Here is a 12871-nt window from a genome sequence, read left to right as displayed (position 1 = left end):
GGATTTACTATCTCAACTAAAGGCTCAATTTCTACTCCCCCTGGGAGAATACTACTGCTACCCCCTTCTTCAGGAACAAGTAGATCCCACAGTGTGGACTGATAAAATGACTGTAGGGTAAACAAAAACAGCCCTCTCGTTTGAAATAAAACTCAAAGATCCTTCACATTTTCCACATCAAAATCAGTATCCCCTAAAGCCTGAGGGACAGTGAGGCCTCATACTGATCATAAATTCCTTAAAAAAACAAGGGTTACTAATCAGTTCCTCCAGCCCCTACAATTCTATTCTTGCTGTCCAAAAAGGCCCAGATAAACGGAGACTTGTTCAAGATCTCCAGCTCATTAATAAAACAATCATTCCATCCATCCAATTGTTCCCAATCCCTACACTCTATTGGCTCAAATACCCTCAAAATCCCAATATATTACTCTATACTAGATTTAAAGGATGCTTTCTTATACATTCCTCTGCAACCTGACAGTCAGCCTCAGTTTGCCTTTAAAGACCCCACTAACCCCTCACAACAGCTAGCTAGCTAGCTAATTCGTGGTCCTTCTGGAACAACATATGGCGCTGGGCTCCTTGGGTACAACCTCTGGCTGGCCCCCTTTTATGCTCCTTCTAATATTCCTATTTGGACTTCATATAATAAATGCTCTCTCCAGATTCATATCTCAACAGGTCGAATGGATCAAATTCCAGTTCTTAGTGAAGGAATACTCATCTCTGCCTATGCATGAGCCTTCTGACCAGTTCTATGAGGGGCCTCTGGAGACTACACGGATCAACCCCTGAGATAAGTACCACCACACCTACCCCTCATCGCACCATTGTCAGCAGGAAGCAACAGTTGGATACTTTTCTCAGAGGGGGGACTTGTTGGGTTTGGGGACCTAAAGGACAGATGAGTGAGTCAGTATCCCATCCCCCATGGAGAGCACTATGAGCCCTGCATCCTAAGGAGATACATGGTCTCATAAATCTGCCATGGAGCTAGTAGATAGGATGCTCTCAAGGTTGTTTCCCCCCAGTAAGGGGCAAACAGACCAGCTCATCAAAGAGAGCCCACACATGTGAGTCCATGGCCAATGGAAAGAACCCACTGAATCCTTACCCTAACCCAGAGTTAAAGCACCCATAAAAAACCCCAGCCTTCACCTCAGTGGGAAACCACCAGTTTCTGGGCTCTACTGCACTGCTCTAGCTGCAGCCGTTTCTTTCTCTAATAAATCCTACTTTGTGTGCCGACCTTCTTGTCTCATGAGTCAATCTGCTGCCTCATGAGCCAATTCTTTGGCCCATGAAGGCAAGAACTCTTGACACTGGCCTGCAACACTTCCACTTCACTGAAAACACAATATTCAAATTACCTTTTTTATTTGTGTCTGATACATAATGAAAACACTGTAAGTACCAACTTCAATTAACACTACAATTATCTGACTCATCTCTTGGTTACCTTACTATCTAGAACTTGAACTCCAGCATTATCCACAGCAGGACCAAAATTGCTGTAAAAGCAGACTATACCAATGCATACATACAATTAAACCCATAAGCTATGTGCAAATGCCTTGGATCAGTATTCATGGTTCCACACTTAATAGACTCCTTATGCATAGTAACCTCAAGTATCAAAACAGAATGAGCACCATATAATGAATTTTCCATAAAGAAATATTTTTTAACTATTGTTAATAAAATGTTTTGAAGACAGATAGGTAAGATACCTAAAAAACTAGCTAGCATTTGTTGCCCTTAATGCAGAGAAACTAAAGCAGATACCTTAAAGCAACTGAGGCCAATAGGAAAAGGGGACCAGGAACTAGAGAAAAGGTTAGATCAAAAAGAATTAACCTAGAAAGTAACACCCACGCACAGGAAATCAATGTGAGTCAATGCCCTGTATAGCTATCCTTATCTCAACCAGCAAAACCCCTTGTTCCTTCCTATTATTGCTTATACTCTCTCTACAACAAAATTAGAGATAAGGGCAAAATAGTTTCTGTGGGGTATTGAGGGGGGAAGCGGGAGGGGGTGGAGTGGGTGGTAAGGGAGGGGGTGGGGGCAGGGGGGAGAAATGAACCAAGCCTTGTATGCACATATGAATAATAAAAGAAAAATGAAAAAAAAAAAAAAGAATTAACCTAGAAGGTAAAAAAAAAAAAAAAAAAAGAAATATTTTTTAACTATTGTTAATAAAATGTTTTGAAGACGGTTCACTTAAAATAGGTCTCTTATTAGCCTCAAAGGCCATTTTAGAGAAATAAAATATAAACTAATAATCTCACTTTAAATAAAAGAAATGTAGAGATTCCTTTTATTTTTCCCAAAGTGAGCCAAGACTAAAACCAGTTTTCTTTTTATTTTTTATTTTAGTGTTTCTACATTTACTCACACATGTATACATTGTATGGACCAACCCCCCTTCCCCAAAACAGTTTTCAATAACTCACTTTTTTATCTGCATAGAGCTTCAACTTAAATGCTGAGATTTAACACATAGATGTCATAGTTATTATTCACACTTTACCTACTTGGACACTGAAAGCCCAGTCTCCAAGTCTGTAGTACCCCAAATCCACAGTTACTAATAGAAACAAATTATGTATGTGAGAAAAATACTCATACATGAGTATAACAGCATATAATCATTCAAAAGTAACAAATGCAAATTATTCTGTGGCTTATAGTAAGTTTCTGTTTCTAATGTGGTAGCAAGATTTCATTGTTACTTCAATAACAAATGAATTTTCTAAACAACAGAGTAATACATTATCAAAGATAAAACCACATATGGCTCCTATAGTAACTCATCATAGATTTCTTTCCTTCTTTAAACTGTATTTTTGCAGAAAATAATAACAGACTTTTACTATCTCAATTTTTCTTTAAAGTATGTTCCCCTAACACTGGGAAGAAAAGGGTATTTTAATAATACAAAAACATAATGTGACCTCTAGTGGACACATGATTCCATAACAATGTTCATTAGAAACTGGGCATCTCTAAAACTAACAAAAAAGTTCTTTTTCCAGGTATGGTGGTGCATACCTACAGTCCCAGCATTTCAGAGGATGAGGCAGAAAAGTAACAACTTTGAGGCCAGCCTGGGTTACATAGTGAGACGTTGTCTCAAAAATAAATAAATAAACAAACAAATAAACCTAAATGCTAATAACACCATGTATCCTCCCAAAAGTCAAAGAACTCAATAAATACAGCAAATAAAACTACCCAAATTCTACATCTAAAGCACAACTAGGAGACAGAGCTTGCTAAAAACTTTAATTTACATATAAGAGGGAAAAAGAAACACCAAATCCAGCAGATCAAACTCCAGATCCTACGCTGGAGCAGAAAACATCAAGGGGCAACTGGGGGAAAAAAGACAGAGAGAAAAGGGAGTGGGGAACTAGGGATGCTAGATCACAAATAGTATCACTCCCAGAAAAAAAAAGTAAATCACATTTCAAGTGAGAAATACTGGAACCTCATCTCAGATCCAGCATTTCAAAAGCCCAACTAATAGTGAATCTAAATGAATAGGCTTAAAATATATGGAGCTAGGCACAGCAAGCTCAGAAAAGGCACAAATTTTGAGGAAAGAAGAGGATAATAAGAAAAGAAAATATATCCAATTGCACAGATCTTGGCTGCTAAATACCATTCCCTACTCAGAGAAACCAGAGTGCTTTGGAGAAATGATTGACTCAGGGCCAAGGAGAAAAAAGCATAAGGTGGACCTAGGACAACTTGCTGTGCCAGAGGACAAAGAAATGCTCAAACACTGAGGAGTACATGTCAACAGGACAGAGACAGCAGTGGGAAATGACTCTCTCCAATCAAATTTAGAACAATTTAGGCATCAAAATAATTAATGATAATAATGGAATGTGACACATTGAATTCCAAGATAATCCATGAGTTCAAGTTGAACTCAACAAAGAGGGTGAGACTGGGAAGAAAAGCTTCTCCTTATAGAAGAAGGCCAGCTAAATTAGAAGAAATCATTGCAACCCAAAATCACTATTTTGTAACTACCAATGTTGATATTAACTTGTAAGGATCAAAGGATGCTGACTTCCAGAAAGCCCATGAGGGAAAATATACTCATCAGGTCTCAGTTTATCATTTAACAGATTACTTATGAAGGAAATGATATCTTCAGAGACACCTGGCAAACACCACCTTACCTAAGTTATCACACTTACCACATCACCAACAAAAAGCAGTACAAACTAATACAGGTATATCTGGAAATGGTGCTCTTGGTCCACCCACATCACCTACATAATATTCTTGCCAAAAGCATTTAATCAGACAAATCAAAATTGTGGAACACTTATGATACAACCAACCTGGATTTATAAAAGCATTGATGTCATGAAAGATGAGAACCATTCTAGAATAAAGGGGATAATGTTTAACTGGCTCTTGATTTCTTTTTTTTTTCTTTTGGGCAATATTGGGGTTTGAACTTGGGGTTTAGCACTTGTTGGGCAGGCACTGCACCACTTGAGCAACACTTCCAGTCCTTTTTGCTCTGGTTATTTTGGAGATAGGGTCTTGCTTTTTGCCCAGGCTGGCCTGGACTATGATCCTCCTATGTTACACTTCTTGCCATTTCTGGGGTGATAGGCATGAACCACCAAGATCAGCTTTTTTCTTTTGAGATGGAGTATCATGAACTTTTTTTTTTTTTGCCAAGGCTGGCCTAGAACGGCGATCCTCCCAATCTCAGCCTCCCTCACAGCTTGGAATGACAGGGACATGCCACTCAGCTCAGCTATTGGTTGAGATGGAGTCTTACTAGCTTTTTGCCTAAACTGGCCACAAACTGCAATCTTCCCAATCTCAGCCTCCCAAGTAGCTAACAGTACAAGAATGAAACACCAGTGCCCATTTTTAATTCTTTTTAAAATGCTAAAAAGAGTATTATTGGAAAATTTGAGTAAAACTAAATACAGAACATTAAAATTTACTGCACATTTGTAACTTTCCAGAGTATAATAGTATATAGTTATATAGAAATGCCCTGTTCTTGAAAGTGATACACATTGGCATATTTAGGTATTAAGTGTCATAATGCATGTAATCGATATACTTTCAAATGTGCTCAGGAGAAAGGAAAAAATGTGCTGTCTGTCACATTTCTAGTACTTGCAGCCAAAAACAATTGTGATTCCCACACATTACAACTGTTAAATTGATTCTAGATGTCCAATAACAAATTCATCTATGATTAGCTATTAGAGAAGGAATATTAGAAAACAGAAAAGCTAACTTAATTGACTATGCAAATACATGAACTCTAGCTAATGTTAAAGGAATTGTACAGCATATAGTAGGTATAGAAAAAGAAACCCTGAAGAATACAGAAAGAACTGAGGGCATAGCTGAAGTGGTAGAGCACTTGCCTAGCAAGTGTAAGGCCCTGAGTTCAATCCCTAGTACTGTTTAAAAAAAAAAAAAAAAAAGACACAGGCCAAAGCATAATGAAATCACTTTTATCCTTTGGTAATAATAGCTAAAATTACAGAAATTTTTTTTTTCAGATACTACAGAAAAAGCACTTTTTATTTGAATTCTTCATATTATTTCTTAAATGGGGACAGCATTCTTTGTTCTGTATCACTTTTTACTGATACCACATGAATCCCCTACATTTCTCTAGTTTTGATTCAATTCAATTCAATACTTCATCCATTATAATGTGAGTACAAGTACTTTATTTTTAAGAGAAGAACATTGCACTAGAAGAAAAGATAAAAACATGAACACATAAAAGAACTGGGTTTTTTGTTTGTTCTCAAATACTTATGTTTGGCATTTATTGAAGTCAAACAAAATGAAGTTTTTTTACACTATCAGTAGAAATGCTTAGCTATTCTGAATCATGTCTATGACACATTTATTTTGACTACTATTCTCAACATTCTAAAAAGCAAATCTGAATGGAGTAAAAACAGAAAAGCTACTGGATCCTGAAACACACAGAATAGAATGGTGCCTTTCATTTCATTTTTGCCTATGTATAATATTTACTGAAAAACTAACACCAGTTAACTTTTTCAGAGAAATTTCTGAATAGCATAAGCAAGTATAATATACTTCATGTTCCCAATATTCCCATTTAGCCCAGAAAACAAGCAAGATTTGTTTATTTCATTATAAACTACATTACATATCGAGGATTAAGATTAATATGTTATCTTTATAATACTTTATAGTTTACAATACTGTCCCAGATTATCTAGTTTGCTCTATCAACAACAGACAAAAAATAAGACAAACTCAGATTTTTATGGTAGAGAAAAACTAAAAATCAATTAGTATGCGGTTTGAACCAATATCATGGGAAAATGCATAAACCTGAAAGAGAAATATGAGATCTTTTTTAGGCATAATTTGCATAAGATTCTTTCCTTATGCTTTTGTATTGTTGTGAATAGCAAGTAAATAAAACCAAAAATTAAGTCTGAAAGTGAATTCAGACTGATTACTGTAAAGAAATTTATAAACATAGAATGCATTTATCTATGGAGCTGCCCACTGTCAGGTCCAGCATGCACTCCAGAGCTCAGTCAACTGAAACTCTGCCACAACATTTGATGTGAACTTGGTCCTATCCTCTCAGAGCAACTTAGTTGTTAGGACATGTTTAACATTATGCACTTGGGATAATGTTAAGGCTTTCCATGCAGGCTCCAATTTACCAATCAGCTCTTGTTGAAAGGTAATAGATACACTGGAAGTGAGATGCTATTTGGAACTTGTGAATATATTTTCCTATAAGAATAATGGTGTAAATGGTAGTGAGGTTATCAGATACCTCATAAACACATATTTAATCCACAATACTGAAGAAATGTCAATCACTGAGATTTTAAAAAATAAAAGTTTTCTAAACTACTACCTAAGCCTGCTGAATTGTTAGCAGAACTGTACTGACTTGATGCCACTAAAATTTTTACTCAACCAACCTGTTTGGCTTACAATGTTGCTTGCATAGTGAATATGAGAACATCATCCTCATTAACCTATTCTGATAGAAGCAAAACAGTGAGCAAAGACATAAGAAGAGCTCAGGAAGACAAAACTGGGTTTAAATCTCCACTTGGGGTTTAGGAAAATAAACAGTTCTGAATAGTTCCTTTCTTACAGACTCAGAAGATTTTTTTTTTTTCTGGTGAGACTAGGGATTGAACTCAGGACTTTGAACTTACAAAGTAGGCACTCACTAAGCAGGCACTCTATCACTTAAGCCACACTGCTAGTCCAGCAGTTATTTTTTAAAAACCTATTCTGTTTTTTTCTTTGCAGTACTGGGGTTAGAACTCAGGGCTCATGCTTGCTAGGCATGTGCTCTACCACCTGAGCACTCTTTCAGCCTCCCTAAAGACCTTTTTTTTAATCAAGCATTCCACTTAGAGTCTCTAGAAGTTATTTTCAAATCTGCCTTTCCATTAGAATCATTTTCAGAGCTTTTAAAAATACAGAAACCCTGACACTAGCTACAAAGTCAAATTACCAGAAAAGGGAGTTTATACAAAAGTATGGAGGCATGTGAGAAGACAGTGTATTCAGGGAAAAAAAAGATTTGCAGACAATGGTTTAGAAATACATATACAAATATATCGATTCATTATATAGCTATTAAAATGGTTCAAATTCAAAACTCTTGTTCTCTGCTGGTAGGAATGCAAATATTTCAGCCACTTTGAAAGACAGGCAGTTTCTTCAATACACTCTTACCATACTCTTATACCAGCAGTTGTGCTCCTTGGGACTGACCCAAATGAGTTAAAAATTTATGTCCACTCAAAAACCTGCACATGGATCTTTATAGCAGCATTTTTGCTGTCAAAACTTGGAAACAACAAGATGTCCTTCACTAGGTAAATTGAGTAAATTGTGCTACATTCAGACAACAAAAGATTATTCATCACTAAAAAGAAATAAACTACTGAGCAATGAAAAGACATGGAGGAACCTTAAATGTATATAGCTAAGTAAGTTCTGATTCCAATATGACATTCTGGAAAAGGCAAAATGATGGAAACAGTTCAGAGAATACCAGGAGTTCAGGGGATGGAGGGATAAAAACACAGAAACAGAGGATTTTTAGGACACTGGAGCTATTTCTTATGATACTGCACTGGTGGCTACATGTCATTACACATTGGTCAGAATCCCTAGAATATACAAGGCCAAAATTAAAATATGGACTTTAGGTGATAATGACAGGTCAATGTAGATTTATCAACTATAATAAATGTACTACATTGGTAGGAGAAGCTGATAGTAGAGGAGGCTGTACATGTGTTCTGGTAAAGTCACAGGAAACCTGTAATTTTTTATTCAATTTTGCTGTGAGCTTAGAAGTACTCAATTAAAATCTATTTTTTAAAAAATTAGTATATTCAAAAAAGCAATGTTTGTAAAGTCTGAGTGGGAGCATTGATATAATGTAATAATCCTACAAATCTAGTCAGCATTTAACCAACTATACAATATGCCATATACTTGTAAATCTTAGATCCTTAAGTCAGACATTTGATTAGCACGATGGACCGTTCCCTCCCTACCATGTACCAAAAGTCCAAATGCCCAAACAGTTCAAAGTCCACCTCAATATGTTACTGAGTTCATAAAGCTTATCCTGATCCCTCATCTTAATCATGAGTTCCTTATTATACATCTCTTACAGTGTAACATCATTTGATTTGGCTCATGGTATTGAAATTTTTTAATTAAATATGACCTTTTAAAAGTCAAAGATTATACCTAAAAATTCAGATTTCTTATTAATGAAAAAAACACTATGAGATGGAAATGGAGGCAAGTAGCAGGGGCTGAATTAGAAATCCTTCTCTTTGTGGCCTCCTCTCTTTGTGGCACAGCTGCTACCATTTTTCACTGTCCCTGTGTTGTTTTTCTCCCTCCTTCCCACTTCACTCACTCAAAATGCATGCCTGGCTTCAGGACCTACTTAAGGCTGAACCCCATTAATTTATTTGCTTCTATGTCTCTCATACCTACTAAGTGTTTTGAGAGAAAGACCTTGCTTTGCCGCCATCTTATTTTTTCATCTTATTTTCCCTATACTCTGTCTTAAGCAACTACGGTATATATCCATCAACTATTTTCTGAATTTAGTAAAGTATCAGCACAACAGGAAAAATGCTAACACTTAATTCATTATGAATGTTTCTCCCTAAGTTTTAGTACTGGTAACACTACTCCTATATGTTTAAATTAACTTCAAAACTCAGTGAGATCCTTTTTACATCTAAATCACAATCAGGCTCCCTTTTTTAGGGCAGAAAGAGAGGCTAAGAGACAAGGATAGAAAAGATCATGGATTGAAGGACTACTATGCACCAGCCATTGGTACTACACTAAATTCAATGAGGGAAGGGCAAGTCCATCAGCTAGGAGTGCTCAGCACATCTTTAGGAATGAAAGAGGTGCTGGGAAGAAACCTGTGTTGGATCAGGAAGTATTAGCATTACAGGACAGCTGCATGAGATTCTGCAACAAGCAATTAAAAGTGCAGAGCAGCCAGGCCAGGGAATGATTCTTTATGTAAATGATAGAATGCTTATAGCATTCTTAGAAGTGGTGAAGTGATGCTATCCAAAGAGTCTGTGCTGGAGCCTATCAATAACTGGGCTTCTTTTTAATAAAAGAAATAAATTCAATTAAATTTTTATTGACAAATTCTCACTAGGTACTTGGTGCTATCCTATTCTTTTGGAGGAAAATAGATCATAAAGTGTCATATAATTCCTGCTGTCAAAACAGAATAAGGAGCCAGGTGTGGTGGTTCACACCTATAATCCTAGCACTCAGGAGGCTGAGGCGAGGAGGGTCATGTGTTTGAGGCCAGCCTAAACTACAAAGCCAGAGAATCTATCTCAGGACACACACACACACACACAAAGGAAAATCTGAAGTCAGAAACAATAGATTTAAGGATATAATCAACTTTAATTGAAAGTGTGCAAAAAAATTCCCTTAATTAAACAAGTAACTTGGCCTAACAGTAGTATGTCACTTGACAGACATACTACTTAAATTTGGTCAATTATCTTATAATTATCAAATAATTGGATCACTTTTCACTCACCTTTTTTTCCTGTACCATAAAACCCTTTTTAATGAAATTTCTTATTTAAGACAAATAAGGATTCACATATAGATACAATACAGAAAGATCCCTTATACCATTTACCAAGTTTTCCCCAGTAGTGACATCCAGTGCAATATCAAACAAGGGCTACCAAGACTGCTGGACACACTAAGATTACAAACCTTAATGCTGGGTGCCCATCAAGGTTTGTATGGCTTGTCTTATTAAGACTGATCACTTCCGATATATATATGTATATATATATATATATATATATATATATATACACAGTGAACTTCCTGAGTTTTTCCACTTAAAACTAAGCTTTTATTCTCTTGAACTATAAAAAAAAAAATCTCACAAGAACTGTTTTTATTTGAAAGTGCAGCCCTCATGTTGTGTTTTAGTCACTGCAGAAAAGATACCTACATCTGGCAGCTCCAAAATCTAAAAAACACAAAGCAGTTTATTCTTCAAATCTTTCCTCCAATGCATTTAGGATGACTTTCATAACACCTCTTAATACCTGCCAAATTTGGCAGCAGAATCTTATCACTGATTACTTTAAAAGGAAACAAAAAATCCTGATCAGATAATTGACTTTTTTTTTTTTTTTGGTGCTGGAGTTTTAACTCTGGGACTCCAGCTCTACCACTTGAGCCACACCCCCAGCCCCTTACTTTAGTTATTTTTTAGATAGGGTATTACATTTTTGCCTAGGGGCCAGCATTCAATTTCCTACTTATGTTGAGATGGTGGTCTCACTAACTTTTTGCCCAGGCTGACCTAGAACCACCATCCTCCTCATCTCTGCCTCCTAAGTAGCTGGGATTACAGCTGTGCTCTACCACACCAGTAACTCCTTACCACTTGTAAACAGAAATCAAATAGGTTCATCTCACATTAACAAGCCTGTAACACAAAGAATGAGCTACAAATAATGAAACCTGCATGTTTATAAAACACTGGCCAAAAATCCATCTGTGGTTTTTAACTAAACCCACAGTACTCTGCATTTGTGAACTGACTTTTTTAAGCAAGTCAAAACTTGCCACAGACATATGACTTGTAAATGGAGCACACACTGTATTAAAGGTCTAATCTCAATATTTAAAAGGGAAAAATACAACATCCCAGGCAGCTTCTTCAAATGTTCTTATAGGCTAATAAACTAGGAACAAACTAACAAAATCTATCTAAATATTTAAATAATCACTTGCTCAGGGGGGAAAAAAGTAAACAGCACGTGAGCTTTTATTTCCTCAATAACCTGACTACATAAACATGTATTTTATACACACACCTTTTGAACCAACTTCCACAAAACAAACCATCACTCCTTTTCCTGCTCCCAGAAGGGCCTTAAGGCTAATACTTAGTGATTCCACTCAGAAACTGCAAGTTAACAATGATAATAATCAAACCCTCTTTACTCCTTGGCACTAGCTGACACAGGTCTGTCTCACCCGTTCAAGAGAAAACTCCTACAGAGCAGGGACCCTCTGTCCCATTCATCTTTGTAGGACCCACAGTGCTAGAATCTGCAAAATGTCACGCAAAAAATGGGCACTAACTATACAATAAATGTTTAGGGAGGGAGGCATGACCACAGATGGTACTTAGGAAGATATCTTTAGAATTCCACAATGCAATTTTAAATTGCCTAACTTAACCCTCTCAAAAAGGGTAAAAAATAGCTCAGTGGCAATATGCATCCAAGAGGTTAGCCATCACCTTTAAATAAATGATTTATGATCCATTTTTCTCATCTGAACAATGAGGATCATAAAAGCACCTGATTCCTTTGGGTTTTGAAAGGACTAAATTAGTATCTATAAGGTCTCCTTAGGTCAAAGACTGGAACACTGCACGTACTATGAATGGATTAGGTATTACTGAAAGACTACTATAATAAAACGAATGCCTACCCAGCTCTGCATAGGAGGCCAGAACTGAAGAAATTAGCCTAGGGGAGATAAGCCAAGATTTGACAAACTTTTTCTGTAAAGGGCCAGTTACTATTGTCAATGTCTTAGGTTTGGTAGGCCAAAACGCAATATCCTCATAATAGGTTTGTTTACACTTTACATTTGAAAATTCTTAACTCATGAGTCCATACAAAAACAGCTACAGTGCCCTACTTTGCCAAGCCTGGGATAAGATAATAATAATGACAATACAGCCAGTGCTTTTTTAAAGGCAACATAAGAAATGTTTCTGAGTTGACTAATCCTGCCAGGCAGGGCGGGCGAGGGGGAGAACCGAGGCAGGGCGGGCGAGGGGGAGAACCGAGCCAGGACGGCAAGCAGGGCCGGGGGCGGGGGGCGGCTCGCAAGGCCTTCGAGGCTCGCGGGGTCGCCGAGCCCCCTCCACACTTACTCCCAGCAGCGGCCCGCGGCCGATCACCGTCTCCCCGGGCGCCAGGGCCACCCGGGGGCCGCAGTCCAGTGGCTGCAGCTCGAAGCCCCCGGACATGGCGAGCAAGAATTAGGCTCCTAAAACAGGAGATAGTCCTCGCAGCCGTTTCCGCCTTCCACAGACACACGCGAGGCATGCCCAGGCCTCGGTGATTCACGGGTGAGCGGAGAAGCAAACACTCCACTCAGACAGCATAGCCCTCTCGCGTCCCGAGCCCCAGAGCCACTTCCGGAGTCCCGCCCTCCACCAGAGACTGTGACGCAGTCGGGGATTCCCCCTTCAGACTGCCTGAAAAAGATTGCTTGAAAGCCC

The 12871-nt window shown here is 37.7% G+C and overlaps 1 protein-coding gene across 2 annotated transcripts in view; it reads right to left on the bottom strand.

The window, feature by feature from the left end:
- The window catches only part of Aplf (aprataxin and PNKP like factor), a 104376-nt gene that overhangs the window by 91350 nt on the left and 155 nt on the right, over positions 1–12871 (bottom strand). The window contains exon 1 of one of the 2 annotated variants that reach the window (XM_020177434.2): positions 12521–12848. The exons of the other annotated variant lie outside the window; for it this stretch is intronic. Coding sequence (XP_020033023.1) covers positions 12521–12616 — 96 coding nt within the window. The 5' untranslated portion in view covers positions 12617–12848. Of the gene's footprint in view, positions 1–12520; positions 12849–12871 lie in introns of those variants that run through there. 2 annotated transcript variants of the gene reach the window in all.

The sequence above is a fragment of the Castor canadensis genome, chromosome 12, assembly GCF_047511655.1.
Source record: "Castor canadensis chromosome 12, mCasCan1.hap1v2, whole genome shotgun sequence".
Lineage (NCBI taxonomy): Eukaryota > Metazoa > Chordata > Mammalia > Rodentia > Castoridae > Castor > Castor canadensis.
The sequence above is the reverse complement of the archived record's forward strand: the minus strand, read 5'-3'. Positions and strand labels throughout refer to the sequence as shown.